The 20,573-nt window shown below is 29.0% G+C and overlaps 2 protein-coding genes across 3 annotated transcripts in view; both read left to right on the top strand.

The window, feature by feature from the left end:
• LOC100159991 (legumain) overlaps positions 1 to 20,573 on the top strand; it is a 521,349-nt gene that overhangs the window by 418,335 nt on the left and 82,441 nt on the right. The gene's annotated exons all lie outside the window — the stretch shown is intronic.
• Positions 785 to 19,373, top strand: LOC100162169 (legumain). Its single transcript, XM_001943906.5, has 12 exons — positions 785 to 1,029; positions 7,890 to 8,059; positions 8,715 to 8,812; positions 10,280 to 10,361; positions 11,842 to 11,927; positions 13,092 to 13,230; positions 13,310 to 13,379; positions 15,225 to 15,352; positions 15,911 to 16,114; positions 16,740 to 16,859; positions 16,956 to 17,141; positions 19,104 to 19,373. The coding sequence occupies exons 1-12, from the start codon at positions 1,026 to 1,028 to the stop codon at positions 19,239 to 19,241; spliced, it is 1,425 nt and encodes a 474-aa protein (XP_001943941.2). The 5' UTR covers positions 785 to 1,025; the 3' UTR covers positions 19,242 to 19,373.

Here is a 20,573-nt window from a genome sequence, read left to right as displayed (position 1 = left end):
TTAACTTTTGAACTAGTTAATGCCACCTTTGGTAGCCATTAGTAGGTACCTACGTCATAAAAAAACAACACAATATTGAAAAATGATTTATATTTTGAACCTTACTCAACGTTTTATTTAAAGATATATAAAATAATTATTTGAAAATTTAAATCAATAATATTAAATCATTGTATAAGAAAAACGATTCTGAGCGTTAATGGTCTATCAGTTTGAAACATGGGTTTTTTGAGTACCTAAATATATCTCGTTATATTATATATAATATTAACTATAGGTACTCCAATATTTCATATAACTACTTACAATGATATAAAAATATAAAATAGGTATATAATATTAGGTACCCACCTATATATTTTGTTAGGTATTTTTAAAATAAAATAATAAATTACTCTTGGACATTTTATAGGTACCAACTCATTCAATTACCCGAGCAGGTACATGATACACCATATACTTTTACAGTAGGCACTAAGCAAATATACTTGTTGTCACGTGGACTTATCGCGTACTGAGACGTACTCGACACTCGACTGGTGGTTTTTGTCACTTACCGTCTTCATCGACAATCAAATAACAACATTAATATAATAACATGATTATATACCTATTATTATAATATTGTGAAACGCTCTTCGGCCGACCTACAACAGCTATACAATATAATATATTATTACCTATGCTATACGCATTATTATCTGTATACTCACACAAGATAATTACATTTATTTATATACGTATTATTAATTATTGTACATACGTATGTATATAGGTGCGCCCACACAACCGGCGACGACATTGCCAATGTATAAGAGGTGTATTGTAATTATTATTATACTGTTTATACCACAATATGTCACCGGTTGTTACTTAGTTTAATCCCGCACCGCCGCAATCGGAGCAAGAGACCACATATTTTGTAACCAACAATATAATATCATTATTATAATTCATATAGTTTACGATAATATTATTAGACATCGAGTAATCACGACGACTACGACTACGACTACGACGGCGACATGGGTAAGTTTTACCGAGGATTTTAAGAACCTAAAGCCGCACAAATGCAAATAGACAATATATACCTACCTGTTATCCATGTGCAATCCTAAGCAGTGTAGAGTTTACATACATAGGCCCAATTAGGTGGGGGCCAGGGGGGCTTAGCCCCCTAAAATATTTATTCAGCTTCCACATAAAAGACACAAATATAATTTAAAAATTAAACTATGAATTAAAAATTTTTTATTCGTTATAGAAATTAAAACATATTTTTCAAATGAAAAAAACCTCCAATTCGTCTAAAACCTCAAATTTAAATATTATAATTATTTCAGTTATTATCAATGTTGCACATTCCATATACAAAATATACATGAGTTAAACGCATTGTGTTTATTACATTAGAATTCAGAGATTCTTGTTGCCAAAAATTTCCCGATTAAAGTTAAAGAGAATTTTGATATCAATGATATTAAACAAGTAGTCACTGAAGATGTGTACTCAAATCTATATAAATTATAAATTGCTACAGGCAGCGTTCACAATACCTGTTAGTTCGGCAACCCGCGAACGTTCGTTTTAATCAATGCGAAGATTAAAAACTTGGCATAGAACCACGATGAAATAAGATCGATTTTCAAATTTAACAATACCTAATAAATATTGAAAGAGGTGTAACAAATAGTTTGGAGACAAAAATAATTATTGACAAATTTAAATTAGCAAATGGTTGACTAAAAACATTATTACTACATCATAATAATATTATTCGTGATTATAATATTAGTATAATATTATCATTACAAAATGCTATCAGGGATTGGTGTAGCTAATAGATAATTAGTATTGATTTAATATTGAATATTAAATTAATTTAAATATAAAAATATTTTAATACCATATGAATTTATTTATGTATTGTCAGTACCTAGCCATCCGGTTCATCAGTTGGTGGTGCGGGGGTGAAGCCCCTGCGGCCCTGTGCTATTTGTACAATTCTAGCCCCCCCCCCCCCCACACCCCCCTTGAAAAAAAAATTGACCCTAGTTCCGCCTATGTTTAGATAAAGGTCATGTATATATTTTTATGTATAGTCAATATAGTAAAAATAAAAATCTCACAATTAAGACGCAGTTACGCACATGTATTACGCGTAGGATTAAATTCGACCCCCGAGTCCTTGACGCCGGGTGTTATGCGTGTAAAGTGACTATACATTTATTATAAGTAAGTATAGGATAACACATTGACGATTAACACTTATTGATATACTTTTCAACCGCTATTATTCGTTCCCATAACACACTACACAGTATAAATGTTAGCCCTATATTGTATTTAGAGATGTGAAATTCTTCAGTAAATACATTTTGGAAGATGTACGTACAATATTCGGTAAATATATGTTAAACATTTTTAGCTGTAATTTTTTTTATACATTTTCACTATCTACAGATAAAGTATGATACATCAAACATGTTCAATTTATATTCTACATGAACGTTTATTAATTAACTTTATTTAATATTATGTACAATCACTGAATGTACGCATTTACCTACAAATGTATTGTATTATCAATATTTTTTTCCCCATTTTTACTATACCTAAACCTAACCTATTCTTAAAATGATTGTTGATAGAAAAAACTAAAACTACTCACTTCATTCTGAACCAAAAATGATTCATAAAATAAGCTATTAAATGTGTATAAAATAATATACCTAAGTTAATTACCAACATACATCCATTTTTATCTTTTGAATAAATATAATTCATGAATACAAAACAATAATCTATATATATAAGAATCTAACTTGATTTTGGAGACGAAGGAAACCTTTTGTTTGTTTATTTATTATTGTTATTATTGTTATTTATTTATTTGTTTGTACTTGCATTTTTCTATTTGAAATATATATTATTAATTGAACAAATAATTTATTGATACATATTTTTCTAGGTACCTTATCTCTATTCTATAATAAAAAGAATAAAATTTACCACTCCAGTGGTTGAATTAAAAATGTAGGATATATAATTTTCAGAAATTAGCAATAACTGCAATATGTAATTATATTATATTATTTGTATAACCAAAAAATAGTCGTATGTATTTAAATTAAATTATAAAAAAATAATTTCTTCCTGAGGAAGGTCGGGCAGCTAGTAAAATATAAAAATTATATTAAATAAACAAGTATTATCTACCTACCTAAGTATATTTTAAAATTCAAACCGTGGAAAATGGAAATAAGTAAGTATACTAAGTAAAATAACGAGCACTCATTGTTTTAATTAGTCTATATTTAGCACAGTACCTGTAGATGGCTACATGTTATAAATTACCTTTTTAGTACCTAATGAATTTGATTTGTCTTCCAGGGGGTGAGGGGGGGGGGGGGCTATATCCTTTTGGTCCAAACATTTTACTTTCAACTATTTACACACTTAGGCCTATACAGAGAGAAAAACGCATACATCCAATAGTACAATTTGTAGGCCGTGATTATAGCTTATAAACATTGAACACTCTGAACTTCTATACAGATTTTTAAAAGAAATTATTATTTATAGGTAGTTTATGATATCTAGGGGTGACATGGCCCCTATTCACCCCCCTAAACAGCGCGCCTGGTCCTTTATACTCCAAAACGACTATTGATAAAATTGTATCAAGTGTCACCAATTTTTTTTTGAAAAGCTCCCACATGTATGTTATATGCATATATTTTATTCAATAAATTGCATATTTCTGCATACATTCCAATTTTTTACTACATATTACGATGTTTTTTAACCCATATGTAAGCGCATATTTGAGTACTGTTTAGCGCATAAAGTTCCGAGCCTTGGTTATGATATTATATTATAACCTATCGATATGCATATATATTATATTCTAACTAGGTAGTCGTAAAGTAAAACTACCTAAGGCCTAAATAATACATTAATTAATAGTTACTACAAAATACGTAAAAATATTAAAAATGAGGGGTCACTCGGTTTTGACAATGGTAAAGAAAACCTCTGTAAAATTAATGTAAATTTACTTTTATCCGAGCTCATCACATCTTTAAATTTATATAATAGCTGGTAATGCATGAGCGGGCCGACGCGCTCTGACACAATGTGACAGTGCACAAGTTGTAATTAAATTATATATGTATTATTTCTGTTTATATTTATTTTAGCTGACGGCCACGATAATACAGAGTTGGTCTGGTTTTCATCTGAGAAAAATACTGTCTTACCGCCTGTCACGTAATGGGAGGGCGTGATGGGTTGACCAAACCTTTAATCCGGCACATGCTTACTATAACGCGACAATGATAATAATAATAATTACAAGTGTCGAAGTTAATTTATCAATGCTCTTGTATGGACTGATTAAAGACAGATTTAAGTAATGTTGATCGTTAGTTTTGTTTGAAAGGTTGCAGCCACAAGTTCATAAATGGTTTGTGTTTGTTAAAACCCATTTGGCGAGGACAACAGTATAATAATTAAAAAACTAAATTTTAGCCATATATAAAAATATATTTGTCCTGAAAGAAATATGTATAATTTATTTTCATTAGCTTGCAAAAATGGAAAGACGTGTTATTGCTTAAAAACCAATCATTTTTATGTCTAATTGAATTACTTTTTTTCTTCCAAATCACTGGCCGTATTGTCATTATATCATGATGAGTAGGTGTTCTCAGTGTTTATAAAAATTAAATATATTTTTATCGTTCACTTAGGTATAGGTATCATAATTTTAATTTTATTTTGAGTATCTAATATCTACACAGTACACACGGGAGTGGCTCTGTTATAAAGTAGTTGTCAAGTGCACCTTCTGGATGAGTCAATTTAGATCTTAAAATGAATATAAATGTTTAGAAAACGTCATTGTATATAAAAAATAATAATATTTGTAGGTTATGGTAAAACGTTTCAAGTCTCTACGAATAAAATTATTTTAAATTAGGTAGGTACGGTAAAAAAACATAAATAATTAATACCTATTCGTTTAAATATCCAATTTGGTCAACATTTTAACTTGAAATTTAAATTAATAAAACTAATCATAATATGTATTTTGAAATTTTAATGTTTATGTAAGAATAACTTATGAGAATCCTTGTATTACAATTTAAACTTTTTAATCAAAATATTTTTTATTAACTTTTAAGTATAAAAAAACAACTAAAAATTTGAATATTTCAAATGCTTATAAATAACTTAAAATTATAATACTAAATATTTTAAGAATTTCATTGCATGTAAAAATTATAATTGAAGAAATAGTATAATATTTCAAGGTTTTACCTACGATATTAAATAATAACAAAATAATAAATAAATTGTTTAAAAATCCAATGTCGTCAAAATTTGAACTTCAATCGCTCATTAATAATTTATATTGGTTAATGCTACATTTTTTTCAATCCTCAGTAAAAAAAACGTATGACGAATTTAGTATTTAATTTTTAGGAATTTTTAATAACAATATAATACCATACATACTTTCGTTATTTTGATTTTGTTAAAATTAAAACTTTAAATGATTATAATTGAACTTGACCACATAGATTTTCAAAATTTTTAATTAAGGTAAGAAAAATGTGTGAGAAACCCTCTAATATATTAAAATACAAGTTTTTTACTCAATAATAACAAACATTTTAGAATACATATAATTTTTTTAAATTTCAAATGTCTATAAATAGGACAAAACATTCAAGTTTCTACTGTAATTTATTTTTAAATTCTAATAAAAAATACATAATTGTTTGGTAAATTAATGGTTTACGGAAAAAAATCCGGTTTTTGATTTTCTTATAATTTTTAAAGTACTAAGATTTTTGAATTTTAATTAAAGTATAGGTTATGATAGTACATGATATAATTTTCTACAAGAAACTGTCTTCATAGTTGAAAATTAAAGCATTCTTAATATTCCCGGTGATAATAATTAATAGACACAAAAAAATAACACATCATTGTAAAAACAAAACATTCATGGCTCCACTTAGAATATAAAATGTCAAGTTGCTAGTCAAACTAAATTGGGAAGGGAAATTTTACTTTAACTTTGTCTAATATAATAAATAAGAAATTTAATTCATTGATACATTTTTCAATTCAATTCAAGAAAAAGTGGAAAAGTGGGTACCACTCTGCTGTACAGTAGTTGTCAAACATGTCGTTGTTAATTGTAATGGATGTGTTATATTTGAATTCAATGATAAATCATTGTATACGAAAAATTACGGAGACATTGTGTCAGTCAAGCGTTGATACGAATTTAATAGTTAAAAAAAATTAATAAAAAACGAAAATATCTCATGGCTATAATTATCGTAACTTTCCTGTGGACTTTTTTTTTTGGTAGAGTTGGAAAAATTATTGAGAACCTTTTATTAATGTGCCTAAAGTTAGCTATGATATGAAAAACTTTTATGAATGTCTAACTGAAAAATACTTTACACAATTTGAAAAAAATGTCATGGCTATAAATGGCCCAATAATAGTTTAAATAGTTTAAAAATTTTACCATTAGGTAATGGAAAGCTAATATAAATATTTGGTAAACATTTCAAGAGTTTACTATTAATTATTTTGGAAATACAACAAAAAATAAAAAAAATCGATAAATGGGATTTCGGTAATTTTGAATATTAAATATCGTAAAAACGCTCATAAAAAACTAATGTTATTCTCAAGAAAATTTATTTTTTATTTAAGGTAGAAAAAATTGAGGGGAATCTTCTACTTAGCTCTCTAATGTAAGCTATGAAAAGGGAAACTTTTATGCATTTTTATCTGAAAAATAGTTAGAAAATTTTCGAAATTTTGATGAATCTTGCCAACATTTCAACTTTAAATGAATATAAAAAATATATAAATAATAATATAATATAATAAAAAAAAACCTGGAGTATATGCCCCCTACAAGTTTGAAAATAGTTTGCCAACATTTTAACTTTAAAGTTTAAATGAATATAAAAAAAATCATTCCATACATGCTTTTTTACTATGTGACCACGTTTTTATATGGAATAATTTTAAAAAGATTCTAAAAATTCTAAAAATTCCTCAAGACCTTAGAGTTAAAATATTTCAAAAATATTATTATTCATGGAAAATGCTAATATAAATATTTACTATTTAGTGAACATTTTAATTGTCTACAGTATTATATAAGTTTTTAGTTACACCGTTAAAATTAAATCGATTTTTTCAAAAATTGGTTTTGCGTAAAAATTACCATTTTTTTGTTTTTCTCGATGTTTTCTAAGGAATTTTCAATTTTGACTTCTCAAAAGTACCAACTAGATTCAGTTTTGTATCAGAAATGATGCTAATCTCAAAAATTGGAGCATTTTTATTTTTTACTACCTACCCAAAATGTTGATGGGTGATGACAGACATCATAGTAAATACAATATATTCTTTTGCTCTGCTCAGAATCTAAAATTACAAATTTTTCATATCGTTGTTAGTAGGTACTATTAAATAATAAACTAAAAAAACTTATTATGGTTGTTAAAAAAAAATTGGTAAACATGTTATAATACTTAATAAAAATTGTTAAATAATTAATTAGTTAATTCTATTTAATTTTTAGAAAAAATAAACCTATAAATTGACTGTTACGACATTTTCAAATTTTTTTTAGAATGATGTAGAAACAAAGAGGATTAAATATAGGAAATAAATCTATGATATGTACTTATTTTACCTTTAGTTATTTTTATCTATGAGTAATGCAACTTGGACAGGACATTTTAAGAGATAGGATGCAATATGATGACATGCTATTAAGATATGGCATGCAGTTCAAATGCTATTAATCATAATATATTTGTGTACCGTTTTTGTTATTACAGGAGTTTTTAGTTTTGTATCACTAACATTATTTGCAATTGGATCAGCTGCTATACATGTGCCATACAGGAAACCATGGATCGATTCGGAGACCGTAAATAGTTTTTTCGGAGGGAAGAAATGGGTGGTTTTGGTAGCCGGTTCGGATGGATGGAACAATTACAGACATCAGGTCATACAATGAAGAGTAAATAGTTATCATTGATTGATAGAATCATCATTTAATATAATATGAATACCTATATTATAATCATCTATTTTACATTCTAAGCGGAGGGATACATTCATTGGTTTCAAGGATTCCTATGTGTGTTATTGGTTTGACGTTTTATTTTTGAGCAAATTATGTTATTGTTAATAACACATGATAATTTGTATTTTATACTCCACGCCGGGAAGTTCGAGAGGGGCGTTGTCCCTCCCCCCAAGTTTGAAAATATTTTACAACGATCGTCTTCTTATCTCAAAATCATTTTTCATATACAGTAGGTATGATTTTCATTGAATTCAATTTTAACACACCCATTACTGAGACGCAGGTACTCAATATGACAATTGACGATAACACTCGACTCCTATGTTATACAGACACACAACGAAGCAACGTGTTAGTTTTTTTTGTCTTGTATTATCATAGGTTGTAGGTAGGCACACATGGGCAAAATATATATGCTTTTAATTTTAGAACATATTTTAGTTGATACCTTTAATAGTTCATACAATTTTACTAAGAAATCGAATATATGCATTTAACCATGAAAAAGCTAATTACGTGTATGCAGATTGTAGAATACCTATATTCAATTATGTATTATGTACTGTCTTAGGCGGACATATGCCATGCATACCAAATAATTCGAGAAAACGGCATACCGAAAGAAAATATAATTACGATGATGGTGGATGACATTGCAAACAATCCAAGGTTAACATTTCAATTTATAAGTAGTATAATATGGACCTACCTATATAATATATAAATTATAAGTACTAATTTATGTATAATATTGTATTGTACACTGCATAGATCTAAACATAGCTAATTTATAAGGAATAATCAGTAGTTTGGTCTATTCCTAATATATATTATATTATCAAATATTCAAATTTTAAAATTTGTTAGACTCGCCGTATAAAAAAAATCTATTAATTATATGACAATAGACATACTTAGAGTTGAGATTATACGTATTATAATATTATAGAGTTAATAATATTTAATAAGTTGTCATTCAATCTCAAGACTAGTATAATATAGATAAGCACGTGTTCAAAGAATTAAACTAATTTTTTGTCTATTGTTGATTTTAAATCGGTGGCATATTAAAAAATGACAATGATGAGATTTAGAGTGAATTCGAAATAAGTATTCATATTTTTATAACTATTGCTATAAGAATTGTAACTATAGTTTAATTAGCTTATCAAATATAGATAAGTAAGCTATATATTTGAATCCAGGAATATTTCTGTACACGTTTATATAATATTAACACTTATAACAATATTAATAGGGTTGTGAGTATGAAATATTTCACATGAAATGTTTACTTTGAAGTATTTCAAACTTGAAACATTCACCCTTGTGTTTTTTTGGTATATTTATAAAATCATCACTTATAGATGGTCAATGGTCATACTGATTTCATACCTGAGTAGAGATTATCAATATTTAATTCCTGATCATGATATAAAGAAGATATTATGTATAAAATAGATAATTATTATGTAACTTGTATAATGTGCCACATAAGAAATATTTCTATAATATTTTTCATTAACACATAACTTGGGAGAGGTGTTCACTGTACTTTCTAGTATAGTTTTAAAATTTTTTATCTTTCAATAATATGAAATATTTTTTTTTTTTTAAATGTCATGACATTTCAGAACCCTATACTTACAACACGAATATTGTTTTTATAGGTATTTATTTTTAATTGCATAAGACTTGGCTTCTTAATAATTGCTTGTTGATAACATCTACTTATAAATAGCATACTGATCTTATGACCTAGCTACCTTTAGGTATAGTAGTACCAAGTTTAGATTTTATACGACCAAAGTTTCTATAACCGTATTTGATTTTAATGTAGGTATAGATGCAAACCAATTTAATTTAGAATAATATTTATAGAATTTTTATGATAGTACCTTCGTATATAAGCGCATGCTGAATTAGGGTGTTGATTCAAATATTTAGTTCATTTTAGTAGGTACATATAATTCCGTAACCTACTCATAATTGATTAAGGATGGTCGGAGTGCATTATTCATACATAATGCACGAAAGAAGGGGAATTCATATTTAACACCTCCTCCCACAACTGGTCTTTCACTGCCATAATTGTGTCCGTTGCTTATTTACGTTTTCATTGGACTTTTACTACAGGAATCCCACGCCAGGAATGATAATTAATCAACCAAACGGAAAGGACGTGTACAAAGGAGTTGTCATCGACTACAAGGGGATGGTAAGATATTTTTCACGTTATTCGGCCATTAATGCAAGACTGCAGCTGAAGTTTATACGATAAACGAACCTTGAAGGTTGTGGGATTTGTGACATTCGATTTTTCAAATACACAAAGTGCTATCATGATTATGGCTATCGCGTTTCCGTTATTGATTAAGCCGATAATGGATATTTACCTTTTTGGGTATAAATTTATGTGTCCGGAATTCCGGTTATCAATCTGCTGTCACCGACACTTGAGCTGGTAGTATGTCCCTGCGGTCGGTGCAGAGGCCGACTTACCATTTTTCCGCCCCTAGGCATTACAAAACTAGCGCCCCATACATTGGTGTGCTCCCACGGGGGGGGGGGGGGGAGTAATATTCCATGAACTAAAACAAAACTGTAAAAATTGTATTTAGGTATTTTTATATTTATACATACCAACTAAACAAATAAATATTAATACAATTTTGCATAGGTACATTTGTACACTTGTACAATAATAACATCATTTTGCGACTTGATTTATCTGTAGCAAAATTATACTCTAGAATCATAATCGATTAGCAAATTTCTGAGCAGTATGTAGTATGCACTATACAGGAGACGGGCGACAGTGCCAGCGTCGTCCCAATATTTATTATTATTATTATTAATTACTTTATCAAAACACCTGATTTCCAGAAGTAATTCCAGTATTCTAATAAAATTGTGGTGCCGGGTGCGGGGTGAGGCGGGTCATTCCACTAAGCACTATGCGAGCTGTCCCCCACTTAGCTAGTAGAGCGGCTATATACAATGTAGTAATGTACCCGGCGGCCTGAGGCAGTATATTTGACTGCCTTGGCTGGCGTTTTGCGCATGCGCCATTCACAATATTGTACGTATTTACGCCGCACACCCGTTACCCACTCCCATGCATTAACATAGGCAACTGCCTCGTCGAGTGTGGATGTCGAATGTCTAGCGGTGGCGGTGCAGCACAGCACGCGCTGGTTGCAGGATTAAACTCAAACGGCAAGGTCATTATAGCTTATAAATTAAAACGTTACTGCAACGTGACTACGTGAGCCATTCTCCAGTTTCATGCAAGTTGTATACGATAAAAAATTAATATAAAATATAAATTTAGGTAAATAGAATTATGAAATTATGAAAAACTAAAAAGTAAAAATTAACTAAAAAATTGCGCCCTAGGCCAGTGCCTTGGTGGCCTATGGGTAAATCCGCCCCTGGGTCGGTGCGTAAGCCGCGACTAAACATAGGTATATAATTAAATAAATAAAATATTTTTGTATTTTAAAAAGGTATATAAGTTACACTGTACAGTGTACATAGAAAACGTTTTTAGAAATTAATTGGCTTTAATTGGTTTAATTTTATTATTTTACTTGACAGTTGTTGCCATATATAGGTTATAATACATAGACACATAGTTAATATACATATATGTAAAGCAGTTTCAATAACTAATTATCGTTTTACTCCAAAATTAGGATGTAAACAGCACAAATTTCTTGAAGATTATCACTGGTGACAAAAAAGCCATGCAGTCCATTGGAACTGGAAAAGTAATTGAAGGGTACGTATAATATGTAAACGTTTTCAATTAAAAGGATGTTTAGTGTAAAAACACATCTTTGGAGAAGCTAAATTATTATCGTTCTATATTCTATTGTTCTATAGGGGTTCAGAGGAAATATCAAATAACTTATCAGAGGTGGATATAGGGAAGGGGGGGATAGTGAAGACTGGTAATGATCCTCGGGCGTAATTTTTTTATTGGCCTATGTTTAGTGTTTGGTGTTAGAAGTTGGTACACTATTTTTGTTTTACATAAATTGTTTATGATTTGGTGATGGCTACATTCGAAGGAAAATAAAAAATATAAAATCATACACAGCGTAATGCCGTAAAATAATAATCGTCATTCTTATATTAATCATTACAGCACGTTGCGAAAATAGTACAAATTACTACAATAGTAAAATATACATTATTTTGCCATTCGTCATTTACTTTCTATATGAAGTTTGTCATTTGTGCTCTATAATAATAAAATATGATCGCGATTCTAGAACTTCAAATTCGTAATTTGGTCAATCGGTCATCCAGACATCTAAAAACATTAAGATTATGCATAAATTCACACAAACACTATAATTTAGAAGATTCTAAGAGAAACTAGGCATGTATTGATGCTGTGTTTTCGTTAAAATTTCTGATTCACGATAATTTTTATGCAGTATCAATCAACGTATAAAATATATATATTATAGGTATGTACAGATAATTAGGTATTAAACCGTTTTAGATTCTTAACGGAGCGATGAATGTATTGATTTTATAAAGATGTTTAGTAGCGATAAGTAGTTGAAAGACCGTTTCGATTTTCAACTTAAGTATCTTTTGTGGGTGAGCAAAGTGAATCTAGTAGGTCAAAATCGAATATTCCCTGGAGTTTTCAAAGATGATAATTAAAAATTCAAGTACAATATTCATATAATATATATGAATTTGGTTATCATTGGTATTGCATTTTGGTATAAACATAATATAATAGATAATGCGCACCGCACGAACACACATGATCGTATAAGAATAAGAACACGACACGACAGGGTGTATTGTGAATCTTCCCCCTCTATTTGTTGGCGTAGAGACTAGGTATCTGGTATAGGTACACATATTTATAATTTATGTGTATCATATAAATATTTTTTATGGAATTGTTTGTTTAATAAAGAGGACCGCACGATAAAGTATTCATTAATTTTGTCGATCACGGTACCACAGGGATATTAGGTTTCCCAGACGATTTATTATACGCTGATGAACTGAACGACGCGCTCAAAACTATGCACGCATCTGCACGTTATAGAATGGTACTTTTTCCCCCTTAAATCAAAATATTTGTTATAATTTTATATTGTAATTGATGCTTTCAAATATCCGTTGATATAGGTGTTGATGTACATTGAAGCGTGTAAGGCAGGTTCTATGTTTGATGGGATACTCCGTGACAACACAGGTGGTAAGTACAGAGATTCAGAATTTTGGTAATATTTTTTTTTTGCTCATAAACGATCCAAATGAGTTCAACAATATTATTTTAGTTATTTTGTATAAGTTTATTATTTATTTTTTATCCAAACAAAATCTTAATATAGTAGGTATATAGTGACATAGTGTAATATAATATAACTGCCAACTGGATATGTAAAAGGTAATTTAATATACTAAACAGTAAATACTATAATATTGCAAACAGTTTGATTCACCCAGTATGCTCACCATCCTTATTTTACTTATAAATGTTATAATATTTATTAAATCTTATTCTGTTTTTGGAACTTTCAATTATACTTAAGAACTATATTTCTAATTATTTAGATTTTCAATATCATTTCAGGAGTGTCTTGTGGTGATACATACTTTTTTTCAAATGTGAATCATCATTTTTTTCTTGTGGATTAATCAGATTAATTTTTTGAAAATTGTTGTGATTAAATCAAAATTTAAACGAGTTTTTAAAATTTATATTATTTAACTTTGTGTATTAAAGGTAATATAGGTCCATAGTAATGTGTTATACGATATAGGCCATTATAGGGGCTATGATTTGATGTTTTGAGTTATTAATATTAATCTATCAATATTTTATAACTTGAAATGTCTGAGTATAGTAAATAATAAATCCAATACTACACCTGTTTTATATTTTTCTCTATATTTTTATTTCTCTATTTTTAAGAACTATTATTCATATTTCATAGTTTATATATTTTAATAAATTATAAAAACTTCTAGGTAGTTTAAATTTTGAACCTTTTTAGGCAGTGAGCAATGGGTAAATAATAATTTTATTTTTAAATCTCACGGGCCGCATTCGTTATAAAAACGTGTATAAAATTATTAAAAATATTTTGAAATATAAATACTAGGTATATGCTTAAAATGTGTTCACGGGCCTCAAACAAAGAAAAGGTGGACGACACATAAATTTCACAGTAAAAAATGGTAAGTCATTATTTGAAAAAAAGTTTGTATCGCAACCAGGATACTCCTTTGGTAAATGGTATAAAACATCTAAATAACTGAAAGTATAGTCTTTAAGCATAGGTACCAGGTAACTTGGTAACTTGGTACTTACATAAAAATTATAAAAATCATAAGAGTTTGAATAAATTAAAGAAAATAACGGGAGTAAGCACCAGGCTTGTTGATTCACTCTGTATACGTATCAGAAAGATCTAAGTTCTAAAAATATTACATTGAAATTACATTTTAATGTGTCATATCTTTGTGATATAGTCCCTTGCGTATGTACATAACCTAATCTAACCTATATCGCTATAGCCTATAATATGTACCTATAATAGAATTTAATCCCTCCTCTAAAAAATTTCTGAGAACGCTCTGGGCAGAGTTGGTGTATTTTTACATTTTTGAAAAAAACAAAAAAATAAAGTTGTAAAAAAAAAACACAAAATTCATTTGGATTTTAGACAAGTTGTTAAAAACATCGTGTTTTAAACATAACCACTGTGGCTCTGGGTCAATAATCAGAACTCTGGTCACATTTTATAATATAACTTATATTATTATAAATACAAAATATTATAAATTCTGGCTCACTAAAATAAATATGTCACCGCGTGACACATTTAACGTGTATAGCAATAGATTAGGTACCTACTAACAATTTAATTAAATATTTATACCTACCTATCATATTCAAATGAAAAGGTAACTTGAATTATAAATTTAATACAAGCCAATTTTGTAATTTATAAAAATTGGTAATTTAGAGTTTAAACAATTAGTTTCCGTAATCATGTAGGTACAACTAAAAGTATAAATTTGTTTTTAAAACTAGTTTTGGCGGTAACTGCATCAGGACCCAGGGAAAATTCGTTTGGATGCTACTGTCGATCTCAATCTGGACCATACAAAACATGTCTTGGAGATTTTTTCAGCGTCACATGGATGGAAAACTGGGACGCGGTATGTCTTAACATAATCGAGTAATTTTTAATTCATGTGCATAACAATAGTAATGCATAGATGGTTTTTTGTTTTATTTTTAGTGAATAGATTTCAAAATCATAGAAATTCTAAATAATTATTTAATTAAAAATGCATAAAAGATAACATTTAAAGAACATATATACATTTCTACATTAGATAGCCAGAAGATCAAATACTCCGATAAGTAGTCTGATCGCAATGACCACGAAAATTAGTGATGTGATTTTAATTTATTTTTAGAGTATGTGATGAGTGGTCGTTAGCCGTGATTTATATTCACACAAACTGTTCATGGAAAATAATAAATATTTTTCAGTCAAAATATTATTGTTTATATCATATTTAAATATTCAGTAATATTATTTTTTTCTAAATATAACTACATGCAACAATTTTCTATTCACAAGATTTGTAAATCTAAAATATTAAAATTATTTTTCAATAGTTTTTGGAGGGGCTAGGATGACTTTTGGGGGTTTAATCACTTCAAGCACCTACCCAGATATATTTATTTAAATTATAATCATCATTTAGTTGGTATCCGAATCGCCTAAGAAAAAGAGAACCGTTTTCTATGACTTCAATGAGGCGAGAACCAGCGTCACCGAAAGCAACGTCATGGTGTACGGTGATTTCAGAACGGGTCATGAAACGCTCTCCTCGTTCATAGGTTACAAGAACCGCAGTAAAAAACATCCTTCGGCCGAACCAGTAATGACCGTAACGAATAAGCCAAAGGTATCACAATATATAATACATAATAAACAGTCGAGTCTCGATATAACCCGAATGTCAAGGGAGATAAAAATTAATTCGACTTATGTATTTTTCGATTTACATTTTTTTTAAAATACGAACAAATTCTAGTTAGAAATTATCTTTTTTTATTTAATTTGCTTTTATTAGAAATATTATTATCTGTGTATTTATAAACTACAATATTGATTTATAATTGGTAGGTATTTTACTAACCAGTCTGAACATATCGATTGGTCAACTGAAGCGATTTCACCACTTATTTTACAAAAAACGACGTTATTCCTAGTTTTCCAGTTGCTTAACCAACCTCGACTAGGTAGCTTTAAATCGTTTGTGGCCGAGTTTAGTCCCAAAAAATTCGGCCTTCTCCTTTAAAATTGGTCCATTTATTGGAATTTTGAAATCTCTTCGAGTTATCTATGCTCAACTATTTTTATATTTGACTTATCGCAACAAATATTACATTGAGTGTTTAGGAATTTCCTAGGGTCAAAAAAAAATTCGAGTTATCGAGGTTTTCGAGCTAGCGAGGTTCGAGTTATCGAGACTTGACTGTATATCGATGACGCAGCACATTATATTTACACTCATTTCTTCAACTTAGAACACAGTAATGTCCAGTAGAACCGTGTATGAAAATTCCGTACAACAAGAATTGGCGGGCAATGAGTTGTCAGTCTCGGAAAGGCACCATTTGTCAACAGAATTACATTTGAACAACGAAGTATTTCAAATAATAATTAACCGTTTTGTTGAATTGCGCGGACCAGTGTTCGGTAATCTCGATCCGAGTATATTAATATAAGAATTATTGTTTTAGATGAGGTTGATCATCGACAAAGCACTTAGGACAATTTATTCGAAGGTAGTGAAGGCTAGACCGGAAATCATAAGTAAAGTCGGCGACTTTTACGAACCCAATCATCTAGAACTCTCGTTAGATATGTTCCCGTGTTACAAAAGTATTTTAAATAAAATCACGGAGAGCTGCTTTTCTTTGCCACGGGTACGTATATTGCTACCATAATGTAATAAGTTGTTATTAGACGTTGTTTCGTAAAATGAAAACTTTGAATTAATCTTTATAAGCTGTTACACAAATGTTGTGCCTGAGGACTTAATGACACCAGCTGTCGAGCTTAAATGTTTATCGGAAATGTAGATGTCAATACATTGTTAGAAGACTATCGGTACACTCTACAGACGGTACTGACTGATATGTACAGCCTGTACCTATAGTTACTATGCGGTATGATGTCATTAAAAAAAGTAAAAACTTAAAGAAAAAACAAAATGATAAAAAATAGTAAAAATACAATTTTTTCCAAAAACGGTGTGTTGTAACGACTTACAATTATGTAAAAAAATATTATGAAAATATTTAAGTCATTAGTTTTTGAAACAACGAGTGTTGATCAATGAAATAATCACACGGTACCTCCTACTTGTTGTGAATTGTCATTTGTGGCATTGTGGACACGTTTCACACCTCGAGGGCATACGTGATACAGTTCGTGTGTGTAAATTATGTTCTCGTTTACATGTTATTTTAATGTCAGAGTAATAATATAATATGTTAATATCTCCGTCATCCCGGATACAAGGCAATTTAATATTCTACGGTAGTTTCGTGAGTTCGCGGTTGTCAGCCATATTATTCTTAATAGTTGTCATATATTGCGTGTATTTCCGGTGTCTTATTTATGATTATCAATTATACTTTTATGAAATCGTATTATAATAAACCTTATATATGGTTATAATTATTTATTATTATTATTATTATCGTATAACACCGCCCTTGGACCTAACTTGTGACCCCTCAAAATGCGCGTAATATATAATATTATATATTTATTATTTAACAGTTTTAATAACGACAAATCGGGTAAGCAAATTTCGCTCTGCTGTACAGTAGGTCAGTGTATAATGGATTGTATTAAACTTGAATTCAATGATATAATATCATTGTATAAGAAAAACGATTCTGAGCGGAGACGGCTTGTCAGTCTGGATAATCATTATTTTATTTTGATATTATTTATTATAGCCTTTAAGATGAATTTATATTTGAATATTATTGTTTTTTATTCGTTTCTATGGTGATAATAAAAGCGTTAGAAATTAAAATCCCATTTTTAGCTGGTTTTCCCGTGACATTAAATATTACTATTGAGAAAATCAAAAAATAACTTCTTTAAAGTATTATCTTGATCCAATCTAGGTACTAAAAGATAAGATACTATATATTGAATTCGAAGCACTCCTTCTGGTAGACATTTCGTATACAGGATAAAAATAAATAAAAATAAACACCATTGTAAAACCACTAGCTTCCTCACTCCACTCAGAATCTAAAAGTTCAAAATATATTTTTTTATTAGGTAACTTGATTCCTCGTTGTCCGATATTAATGTTTATCACACGTTGTTGTTTAACTCCGTCGATCGTTGACCAAGGGCTGAGTATGGTACAACTATATTTTTTACTTTTTTGAATGATACTATGATAATTACTTAGGTACATTTTATATTTCATACTTTGAAGCAAAACAGTTTCTGAGGATTTCAACTTTTTTGAATGACACTATGATAAATACTTAGGTACATTTTATATTTCATACTTTGAAGCAAAACAGTTTCTGTGGATTTCGAGTTTAGATATACATAATAATGTTGTTTTATCGACGAAACCCATCAAATAATAATATTTAAAAAAAATATTAATTTCCTATTCTTTCTTTTAATTATTTATAAGTTGTTTACTTTTTTGAATGACAACATACATTTTAATTTCCTATTCCAAACTCCGAGGCAAAATATTTTTTAGTTTTAACAATATATAATTAATTCTTTATTTTATATACCTACTATTGGTATTTAAAGCTCAGATGTGCGGAGTAGTGCACTAATAATATTGCATGTATATTATTTTAATAACGCCACGTTTGTATGATTATTGATTACAGAATCCCTACGCTTTGGATCGGTTGACGATTTTCGCAAACTTTTGTGTCGTCGATAAACACATACACCAGTTAGTCGAAAAATTGGTCAGTGCATCGTGTTCGAACGTTCATAAATTGAATATAAAAAACGTATATTAGAATCACGGCTCGTCGTATACGTAATGCACTGCACTGGTATAGTATACACCTAGGTGACAATAACACGTCTAATGTACTAATTGATATATTATATATAATTATAAACTATAATAAAATAATATTTTGATTAAATAAATTCTTTTTTGGATATAAACGATATAAAAATACCAATAATGCTCGTGTGTGTATGTGTATAAATTGTCCATCTTTGGTTTTAACCATCATCAGGCATGGTGACAGTATTTTTTCAGTAGTGGGCGGTATTAGGCCAATATATATTTTTAGGTGGGCTGTCACTGAACAAATTTTTCAACTTTTTAAAGCCAAATTGGTTTAACCTGCAGTTTATTATTATGATATAATCTGTATCAGCTATACTATAATATTATAAAGCTAACTACTGGTTCGAATTGAAAAATTATTTTTGTATCGGATAATCCATTTATCAAGGAAGGCTATATGCTATATAGCATCACGCTACGACCAATAGAAGCCAGGGGAGGTGAAAAAACAGGGACTTTGAGATTTACAATGGGGAAATGTTTGTTTATAAATGGTTGCTATTGGTTATAGGAGAAATAATTAGTAAAAATAGTATTTATTGACATTAATATAATATTATTGGTTACTATTGGTTAATCGGGCAGATAAGGAACAAGCATGCATCAAATCGAATATTCACACATTGCCTACCAGGGTGGCTGAGTTACACTTACTGCAGCAAGTTACACCCAAAAGAAGTTGAACAAACACAATCATTTTAAGAGTTGTAATTTTTTAGAGTCCGCGAAGTGCGCGGGATAAGCTATACTAAGCAAATATACATACCTAAATAGGTACGTATAAAATTATAAAAAAATGGTTTAAGAAACATAAGAACATTTTAATTTAATACGCTAGATAACTTTCTTTTTAACTAATTTTTCTTTTGTATGTAAAAGTTAGTGGTAAAAGGTCACAGTGGTATGGACGTACGGTTAATGAATATAAATGTACTGAAATAAATCTATAGTTTATATGGTTATAGCCTATAGGTAATATAGTTACTATCAGAAATTAAGAAAGGCCGTATACAGTTATATATGACTAGGTAGGTATATTATATAAAACATATTTATGCAGTATGCCTATACTTGATAATAGAAAATAAAAGAGATGAGACGACTTTATTATAAAAATAATGAAATGGCTTTCCAACATTAATATTGGTTTTATTTTTAATATAATAAAATGTTGTAAATAAATAATTATAAATATTATGAAAAAATGGCTAGAGGAAAATAGGTCCAAACACGAAAATGACTGAAAGAAAAAAATAGAAAAATTAGTGAA

This window comes from Acyrthosiphon pisum, chromosome X, assembly GCF_005508785.2.
Source record: "Acyrthosiphon pisum isolate AL4f chromosome X, pea_aphid_22Mar2018_4r6ur, whole genome shotgun sequence".
Taxonomy (NCBI): domain Eukaryota; kingdom Metazoa; phylum Arthropoda; class Insecta; order Hemiptera; family Aphididae; genus Acyrthosiphon; species Acyrthosiphon pisum.
This window is presented reverse-complemented; position numbering and strand designations above follow the sequence as displayed.